Source organism: Osmerus mordax, chromosome 10 (assembly GCF_038355195.1).
Source record: "Osmerus mordax isolate fOsmMor3 chromosome 10, fOsmMor3.pri, whole genome shotgun sequence".
In the NCBI taxonomy this organism is placed as follows: domain Eukaryota; kingdom Metazoa; phylum Chordata; class Actinopteri; order Osmeriformes; family Osmeridae; genus Osmerus; species Osmerus mordax.
Genome location: NC_090059.1, coordinates 10031996 through 10041761, shown reverse-complemented (window position 1 = coordinate 10041761; position 9766 = coordinate 10031996). Strand labels below are relative to the sequence as shown.

Genomic DNA, 9766 nt, shown 5'->3' with positions numbered 1-9766 from the left:
TGTGTATTAGCATGTCTTACTCTACCTCCTTCTCCAACCACATTAATAAAGCACAGAACCTGAACACAAGCGTTTACGTCCAGACCAGCTCCCCCAGCTATTTTAAACTAATACGATACACTATTGCAATGGAAGACAATTACGGCAATACACTTTCTAGTACATATCACAAATGAACTTTAATTTAAAAACCTCCAATTTAAGACAGAAATATAATTGGAACAGTAAATGAGAAAGGGGAGTAATTGTAACTGACAAAACCAAACAGTTTGAACACAAAACAGCGGGCTTTTCAAACGCCACACTGTAGTCCCATCTAGAACCAGATCTGCTGCTCTTGCAGATCATTCAGGTTGTCACTTTAAAACATAATATTTAAATGTGTCATTTTAAACTGAAGGGCAACATTTTACATACATAATGTAAATAACTAACAATAATAAATCTCAATGGAACATTCACAACATTGAAACTAAACTTGCTTTAGTTGTAAACAATATTAACAGAATATCCAAATATATTCTACATTCATCCTTATTGTTGCCACAGTTGAGGGCAGAGTCATGGATTTCAGTTGGGCAGTCCTCCTAACTGCTTCATTAGAGACAGAATCAGCCCTTCAAGGTTATCAATCTGGGGAAAGACAAAACCAAATACTGCAACTGTTAACAAAAACACACAAGCTGAGGGTTTACTAAAAACATCTTAAATACAGAAATGCATACTGTAGATTGTTCTCACCTGTGTCTTTATTTGAAGACAGCAGCATGGTAATCCTGAAAGGATGTATAACATATCTGAGTCAATTCACAAAATCAAGAAAGTTGTAAATATTCTATTCCTGGAGGACCAAAAACAGGTCAAACACTAGGATCATCGTGTGGTACTTGTGGTACTGACCAACGAGCAGCATATCTGCCATGTCGCTGCAAGCAGGCTTACTCAACAATGACGACTTTTCAGATTTTTCATGCAGAGCGACAAAGCAAAGTACAGAAGTGTGCAGTGAGAGAGAGACTATACCGTTGGTGCTCTTTGAACAAGTGGCACTCTGCGGGTCCTTGGGTTCACGCTTCACTTGTCTGGTATGTTCTGGAAACACAGGTCAAGAGTCAACATGTTCTTCGATGGAGACCATCAATCATAAAGTCGCTTTTAAAATGAGCCTTAATTGGCTTCTAGGCAGCCAAGTGTACCATCTGCTTGGGCAGCGTTGGTAGGAAATCCTCTGGATGAAATGACAGCTTAAATGAGCCTAATGAATCCCTGTCACCTCCCAATGACGTCCAATATGACATGGAAGAACCACTTACTGTGTCAATTCATAGCTGAATTCACTGCTAAACCCCCCCTGCCTGAATCCCCCTACCATTGACTGGAGCTGCAGCAGGCTTAGCACTCTCCCCACTGTGTCTCGGCCCTGGGGTCTCCAAGACGACAGCGGCGGTCTCCATGTAGCCAGCTGCGTTCTGGGTGGTTGCAGCGGTCGGGGCTGGGTGCGGTTTCGGTGTGGGCGTGATGTGATCCGGTTTGTGCGTGGTCGTGGCGGTCAGGGTGTGGTGTGGTGTGGGTGAGACGGTCTTGGCTTGAGCCTTGGTGTTCTGCAGGCCCTCCAGGATCATGCTGTTGAGGTGGCCCTGGCCGTGCTCGTTGCTCAGGGTGACCGACAGCAGGTTGCAGCGTCCGTCGTAGATCTTCTTCGAGGCGAGGACGCCGTCGGACAGCAAGACTCGGAACAGCTCCAGGACCTCCGCAGGCCACACGACGGGAAAGTTCTCCTTACCTGTGGTGGTGTGTGGGAGGAAGACGAGATGAGACTGCAGTGTAAAAATACCGCACAACTAAAACAGACATCCAAAAAGACGAGAGGTCACACAGATGGGATGGAGGGGCAGAGTCCATCCTACCCTGCAGGGCACAGCGACAGATCTGGAAGGGCAGCTGCAGCAGCTCTTTGGGGATGGGCAGGATGCAGGAGAGGGCCACCGTCTCAGAGTTGCCGTAGTCTGCATAGAGCACCGTGGCCTCCATGTCCCGGGTCTCCAGCACCACCGCTCTGTACCAGCTCTTATCTGCTGCAGAGGGAAAAGCATTATTCCAAAACGGTCACAGCGAAGACGTACGGGGGTCATGCGTCACAGTTAAGAGCAGCCGTGCAGCAAGATGGGGACTGGAGTGCTGACCAGAGAACTGGGCACAGCAGGCAGCTCCAGGGGGAGGAGTGCCCTGGCTGGGGGAGGCCTGGCTGCTGCAGTAGACACTCAGGTCCCTCATCACCTGCCGCAGCTGCTCCCGGTCCACTGGGAAACACACAGACAGAAAACACACGTCTGACCAGGACTGACGCGCCACGCAGCGTGATGGGTAGGGGTTCTGCGTGTGTGTGGCCTCCTCACCCTGGTTGGGGTTGAACAGATAGAACAGGCTAGGGCTGACCACAGCTGCAATGCGGGGCTGGAAGGTCTCATGGCTGGGTAACTCCTCAGTCCTCCAGTCCACAGGGAAAGAAGCTGCTGGGGGAAAAAAACTAAAAACTTTGACCACTTTTTAATTTCTTTACCACATACAAATTATTTTGTCTGGCCAATCACGAACCTTCCTTTGGCATCGGAACCTGAGCAGGAGCCTCCTTCTGAATGGCCAGTTTGGGCATCTCCAAGTGATGTTCCTTCTGATTGGTGTGCATGGCTGTGGGTGGGCTGGTGCTAGCTGTGGTCTCTTTAGAAGCTGGTGTGAGCTGCTGACCGGACACTCTGGCCAGCTGTTCAGAGAAGAGGGTGGCACGGACGTTCTGACCGCCGCTCTCCAGCTCGATGCCGTAGCCCTGCTCCGTAATGGAGAGGACTCGGCCCAGCAGCTGGTGGCCGATGCACAGGGCCTGGAACCGTCTGAGAGACTCGCTGCTCCACTGGAAGCCCGGGGTCTCCACACCTGGAACGACACACACGTCGAGATTTAATTCCAGTCAGAAATGTTTCGTCGGCATTCTTTGAAAATACATTTTTGGCGCGAAATTCAAATGCAGGCCGTTCACACTGTACCTGCGAGGTAACAGCGGATGGCCTGGAAGGGATGTCTGAGGAGGTGTGGCGTGATGACTCGGAGGTGGGGCAGCTCCACCTCGCCGGAGTTGCCGTAGTCCACAAAGAAGACCCTGGCCTTGCCCTCACACACCTCCTGCACCATCCCTCGGTACCACACACCGTCTCCTGCAGAGAGAGGGGGGGGGGGAGGGGAGGTCTACACAGTATTTCTTCATATTTGGATTTGGAGATTGTGGTAGCTTGGGTGAGGTGTTACCAGAGAACATGGCACAGCAGGGCACTCCCACAGTAGGCGTGAAGGGGGTGTTGTTTGCCTCACAGTATTGAGTCAACTCCAACCTCAGCTCAGCGAGAACCTGAAACTCTGAACAAGAACACAAACATGTACTAGATAAATAGAAAGTTTAGAAATAGTATTTTTTTTATTCACTTTAGTCATTTAATAACTGCATCATTGCAAATTCAGCCATTTTGAAAACAAGTCAAGCATGGATGGAACACTGTTTATTTGACAGATCTGAACGGCTGTACCTTTAGTGCTGTAGACGTTGCAGTAGAATTCTCCCGGGGTCTCGATCACGCTGACCAACAGCGCCACCTTCTGGCCCTCGCAGGGAAGCTCCACGCAGGACCACTCCAGGGCCTCCACCCCGGGGGTGGCCTCAGCCTCCGCGTCCCGGGGGGGGCTGGGGTCAGCAGGCAGGGCGTAGCCGGTGGCGACCAGCACCTCGGCCACGTTGGCTTGGGGGTCGCTGGCCTCGTCCACCATGGTGACTAGCGCCCTGCCCTCGCTCTCCCCCAGGATCTCCACGCGCAGGAAGCGGTTGCACACGGTGCGCCGCAGCATCTGGACGCCGTCCTCGGACCAGGCCTCCGCCACGGGCCGCACGCCTGGAGGACGGCAGGGAGTGTCCACGCGTTACAAACTACAGCCTTTCACCTTCCAGGTTAAAAAGACACAATCCTGTTTAAACTGTCAAACTTCCCATGTTGACTATTTTACACTTGAGGACCACATCTAAACAAGTGTACAGCTTTCTCCACTGCCTGTGGTTGTTCAAACCCTTAGAAAAAACTCATATATCAGGCCATGCAGCTCGATATTAAGAGCCGACTCCAGGACCTGGCATCTTACCGGCCAGGGCGCAGGGGATGGCTTGCATGGGCAGAACCAGCAGCTCTGGGCCCAGAGGCAGCAGGCGCCCCAGGTCCACCTCCTCAGAGTTGCCAAAGTCAATGTACCCCACACACACTCGCTCCTCGGACGAGTAGGCCAGCACAGTGGCTCTGTACCACTGGTTGTCCTCTGCAGAGAGACAGGCACAGCACATGTCAACACTGACACATGCCAAGTTTATGCACATGGTAGAAGCCAGCCGTGTGTTAGGATTGAAGTGGTTTTGCCTGCGTCGTTTGTTGCTGGCGATGCCACGTTCTGCATTTCTGTTAAAAAAATGATTGTCGATCGTGTGTGTGTGTGTGTAAAAGTGAGACTGTGACTGGAGAATGACCTGGTACCTGAAAACAGGGCACAGCAGACAGTGCCAGGGGCCGGTCTGAAGTTGGCACTGGCTGGAGGAGCCTGACAGCACCGCTCCCTCAGCTTCAGCTGCAGCTCCTGGATCACACCTACACACACACACACACACACACACACACACACACACACACACATCAGTACTGCTCCGACCACTGGGACCATCTGGAGGCAGCGCTCTCCACAGGCCGGTCTATACTAAGATCACTTGAGATATTTCTGGACCAATGGGTCCCAGTTGGAAAGCATACAACCTAGCATTGACACGAAGAACCTTTCAGCAGGCTCGGCAGGTGGGTGGCACTTACTGGCGTTCTCCAGCTTCTGACAGATGATGTCGTCAGGGGACTGCAGGTGAGTGACCACAGCAGTGAAGGAGTCTCCCAACCCCTGGGTCAGCGGGTCGGGTGACCGGGCACCCGCGTTCTCATTCTTACCGCCCGACTGGCTACGGAAGTTCTCCAGGGAAGCACTCACTGGAGTATCAGAGTTAGAAAACCTTCACTAGATACGATACAACGCTTAGGAATGTAGCGGAATAAAGAGTTTAAGTATGCTACAAATCACCTGTTCAACAAAAACAAGAGTAACCAAAATATTGAAATGCGCCCTTAATTTTCATTGTCAGTTGAATTGAACTTGTGATAACCAGCTACAGGCTGACTAAGGAAGTTTCCTCACCAATGTCCTGTTCAGAGCACTGCTTGTTGGTCACCTTCGCCGCATATCCTTGGGCCACGAGTAAGGTACTGAGATTCTTGCCTGTGAGGTGGATGGATTTAGGAGGAAAGGAGCTCAAAGACTAGCCAGCGATACGCAGAAGGTGGGAGCACAACTTCTAACTACTTAACTGGCTTTAGCAACATGCCCAGGAATGAGCCTGGACACGGTCATAGACATTACCAATAGGAGACAATAACACGTCCACAGAGTGGACGCGGTCGCTCTCCTGGACATCCACCACAGTCACCGTCAGGCTCTTCCCTGCGACCAGCTGCTTCACTGCTATGATACACTCCTCCGTCCAGCTGTCCGTCACGGGCTCGATCCCTGCCACGCGGCACTCCACGGCCTGACAGGAGAATCTGGGAGTCACAACCTGTCAAAGAAACCTCTGGGGCCTGAGGTGACACAGCACCTGGGCCCATTTCATGTGGGTAGCTACTAGGAGTTTTACCTTTTATAATTGCATCCACTACATATATTGTTTAGTAGAGATTTGTAGAAAGCTGAAACTACAGATTGGCTGTACAATAAGGTAAGTTTTGTTCAATTGGAGAAATGTTTACCGTCATAAGCTAGTTCTCGAGGGTAAAACTACTGCACTAATCTACACAAATAAAAAGTAGCATTTCCATAAAGGGACATTTTTCTTCATTTAATAAAAAAATAAAAAAGGCTTTAACATACAAAGTTCTTCCTGTTTAAAATCCTACGACTCACACAAGGTGGCATGAGCTCCAGGCTAGCAGCCAGGGGCTTAATCATGTCCATTGTCACATTCTCCTCGTTGCCAAAGTCAATATAGAGAATACTGGCAGTCTTCTGGTCTGAAGCCACAGACTGGACCATACCTCTGTACCAGTTCTGTAAAGACAGGACGGCAGACATGCGGTTCAGTTCTTTAAATTCAATACAAACAACTCTATTGTCTATCACATAAAGATAGAAGATTGTCTTAGATTAGAGGCTCACAAACAGCATAAAACACACGCCCATGAAAGACTAAAAACATAACATTAAAACTATTTACTTGAGAATCATTCTTCAGTTTGTGCTCCTCTGTATGGATGTCAAGCTGACAGGAGGGCCAGTGTTTGGAATGGGCAACGACAATTGACAGGACAGCTCACCTGATCCAAGGAGAATTTGACAGCGCAGACCTCTCTTTGATCAGGCACATAGGTGGACCTCAGAGGACTGACGCTGGATTTCTGTAGTTCTCCAGAAATGGTTTTAAGAGACTCCATGGTCTCAGGGCTCTGCACGTGGATGAAAAACCTGCCAGGGCTTCGGAGCTCCACCACAGTTGCCTGGAATCGTGTTGGATGTTGTTGGAAGATTTCAGATACTTTTAATACAATGCCTTCACGATCATTTTAATCATGAAAACCTAATAAGATTACAGGCCAACAACTTTGATAAAAATGATAAGTGAACACCATAAATCATTGCATAGTGACAATGTAATTTTGGTTCTGTACTCTAGTACTTTTGAGATTAAAAACCTTTGATATTCGATATCTCCTTTGGTTGGTGCTAAATGGTCGGGTTTTTCAATATCCAACCCTAACCTGGAGCACGTAAGCACGCACTTAGAACCTGTCCTCCTGGGATGATAAATGGGCATAATCCCAAACCTGTACTTCAGCTCCTTTGCTGAGGTTGTTCTTGTGCAGATTCTGGAGGTAGACTCTCCGGGGACCAGCCACATCACAGTGGTTCACCTGAAAAGGTCAGAACACAAAAGGTCATCAGCTGGAATGAATAAAGGTCTTATCGCTGAACCCATATCAGCAATAAGGTGCCCTGGGGCATATTGTTTGAACTGGAAACAAAAACGTCTTACAGGTGCAACCATTACTATTGGTAATGCTTGGGTATTAGCCTGAACGGTGTATATTTTACACTTCACAGAAAAAGTATTTTACAACGTAAAAAATAACGATACCTTTGAGTTTGTGTTGGATCCATTTCCTACTGGTGACAGTGGAGTTTCTTTTGGGTCACTTTTTATAAACAATTGAAAGATAAATTGTTAAACTGGAGAGCTTATGTCAGGGTTTGTCCATAAAGGAATGTATTGTGTGGCTATAGCTAGCTTTATACTACTCCAACTCCGATACGGACAGACAGATAAACGGATTCGGACTGATTCGATTTACTCTTTTGAATTTATAGTACTCCGAAGGCTGTGGGTACTGAAAACAATTCACCGCCAGAATAGTAGGTAGGGTTAGCGGTAGCGGACCAATCACGGCCAAGGGGTACCCGTAAAATTCGGGGCTCTCCGAGGGTGTTCCCTGTGTCCGTGAGTATAAAGTGGGCTAAAGTGATGTCCCCACTCTGGGAGGACTCAGTTTACCTAGTAGGGCTTTCTGGCGTACTTGGCATGCACAAGTGTCTGTGAGCGTTCCAGTTGGCTTTCTGACATGCCAATGAGCAGTACCAGGTTCTCTTGCAGCGTGTACAGAGAAGGTTTCCTTACATCAGCATAGATCACACAGTAGACATGAATCAAATGGTGAATAGATTATACTACAGAAATGTTCATTATAGAATCAAAAGAAAAGAAATATGAACCTGATCGCTGGAAATGTCAAGAATGACAACTGACCTTGCTGGCTGCAGTAGTTGCACAGCTTCACAGTCATGGGTGGCAAGGAATCACTCTGAGCAAAACACATGGCACTTGTTGATTTTCTTTTTTTCTTCATATTTGTGTACATTTAATTTACATTTACATTTAATCTACCGAATAGTGAACAGGCCTGCTGATAAGAAATCCCCCAACCCACTGTCTTTCACCAGAAAGCTTTTTTTTTTTAAATATTTATTATTATTACTAAGAATATAATATAATAGTTGAGATAGGTCACATATTTACGTAATGTATATACATACCAAAGAACGAACAACAGATTCGGCACCACCTTGGAAAAAAAAGTCTGCTTTTTAATTATGTTAATTTATCATGAAAGAAAAACATTGCTACTGGCACAAAAAACATTTTGCGTACCGCCATCACCGTTCAAAGTCACTAGAGGCCGCTCTGGTGTTCCGATGGGCGGGGTGAAAGTCTTGGGAGAGACCGGGGCATCGCCCGGGCTGGTGGAAGGCCTCCTCAGTGGCATGTTGGGCAGCACCATTGATTGGGGAAACGTGCGTTTCATGACGATATGGCTTGTTAACTGAAGGATACGAATTGAAAGATAATATCAACATCTCAAACATGTATGTTTGCACAGCGGGAGACAGCTAGCCAGCAATGTCATAGCTGCAAGAAACATGCAATCACCACCACAGGTCATCTACGCCTACGTTTTCATCGCACTTAACTACAACATCGGCTAGCACTGTACTGACTGTGCACATGTTCCAGGCTGTTTCCAGTTTGCGACAGCTGCTATCACAGTTTAGTTTTTTGTTTATTAAAAACCTAGTGCCACCCATGTCTCCTTCCACAGCCCAGTGTGACTTAAGTGCATAATAGGCCCACCCTACTAATAGTAGGCATGTTGTGACGAAGCTAGCCGTTTGGATAGTACCTATAGGCTAGCTAGCTAAATCGTTTTGTGAAGCTAGCTGATAATGTTCTACTTGACGAGGCTACCTCAAAAAAACAGCTAGCTACTGTACAGATCAATGTTTTGTTTTATGAAAACACTTCTAAGATAGGCCTCCTAAAAACAAGTAACTTTCCCTGCAGTGCATTTTACGGTTATTGCTATGAACATATTGTTCTATTTACAAACGAAGCAATAAAACGTGGACATTTTACCTTTCAAAACCACCCACGTGTTGCGCTTTGGGTTTCAGTGAGTTGAATGTCATGTCATGATTGTGAACACGGGTGCACAGACTTCGAACGCGCACCGTGCACGTGCGTTAAACTAGGAAATTGGCTATTTGGGTAATCATTTTGGAATAAAATGGGATCCAAATGGAATCGAAAATGAAATGAAGTTATTTTGTCTTTTGTCAGTGCTGTATGTTACATTTAAGTTGTTGTAATGCAAATGTTCTATATTATGAATATTTTAGCCTATTGATAAGAATGTTTAGATCTATTTTGATTTGGATATACAGCTAAAAACTGTCTAAAGGGTCAGGACCAATCATCTAAATTCGAATAAAAACTCAATTAAAAAAATTCTCAGTAACCTAAGAAAATAAAATACGAGAAACAGCGCACTCATTTGTCTGAAGTTCCGCCCTTTCCTCTAGCTCGAGTTTGATTGACAAGGACAGTTGGAATAGGATTGCTGGAACATATTTGGCTAGAAAATAGTGGCCGCTCCCAACAATTTTAATGTAAGTTAAAATGATGACATATTAAGGTCGTGTAAGATACAAAACAAGGTAATAAACTTAGCATAATATGAGCCACTGATAATAGGATTTGAGCCACTGTGTGAAACAATTTTGTCAAACTGGATCATTTGGAGTAAAATATGCCAGTGAA

At 46.8% G+C, this 9766-nt stretch overlaps 2 protein-coding genes across 4 annotated transcripts in view; one reads left to right on the top strand and one right to left on the bottom strand.

The window, feature by feature from the left end:
* Positions 1 to 9766, top strand: part of LOC136950101 (inactive rhomboid protein 1-like) — a 170782-nt gene that overhangs the window by 120542 nt on the left and 40474 nt on the right.
* Positions 174 to 8486, bottom strand: tdrd1 (tudor domain containing 1). 3 transcript variants are annotated; one of them, XM_067244496.1, is made up of 24 exons: positions 8321 to 8486; positions 8206 to 8234; positions 7919 to 7973; positions 7667 to 7784; positions 7253 to 7310; positions 6942 to 7028; positions 6435 to 6614; positions 6025 to 6168; positions 5485 to 5653; positions 5263 to 5343; positions 4890 to 5057; positions 4563 to 4673; positions 4180 to 4350; positions 3576 to 3935; positions 3301 to 3408; positions 3042 to 3209; positions 2596 to 2931; positions 2397 to 2513; positions 2184 to 2300; positions 1908 to 2075; positions 1370 to 1783; positions 1024 to 1092; positions 742 to 776; positions 174 to 633 (listed from the first exon to the last, which is right to left on the bottom strand). In XM_067244496.1, exons 1-24 carry the CDS (start codon positions 8472 to 8474, stop codon positions 571 to 573), a joined length of 3480 nt encoding a protein of 1159 aa, XP_067100597.1. In that variant the 5' UTR covers positions 8475 to 8486; the 3' UTR covers positions 174 to 570. The 3 variants fall into 3 exon arrangements, with proteins under 3 accessions (XP_067100597.1, XP_067100599.1, XP_067100598.1); XM_067244498.1 differs by having other exon boundaries at positions 1908 to 2072; XM_067244497.1 differs by having other exon boundaries at positions 2397 to 2510.

Bases quoted from the DNA above. Each gene is read 5' to 3' on its own strand.
- tdrd1 (XM_067244496.1), bottom strand. From the start codon at position 8,474: ATGAAACGCACGTTTCCCCAATCAATGGTGCTGCCCAACATGCCACTG. The intron at 6,169-6,434 runs GTGAGCTGTCCT...CTGTCTTTACAG, and splicing joins TCAAATTCTCCTTGGATCAG to AACTGGTACAGAGGTATGGT. The intron at 5,654-6,024 runs GTGAGTCGTAGG...TTCTCCTGTCAG, and splicing joins TGGAGCTCATGCCACCTTGT to GCCGTGGAGTGCCGCGTGGC.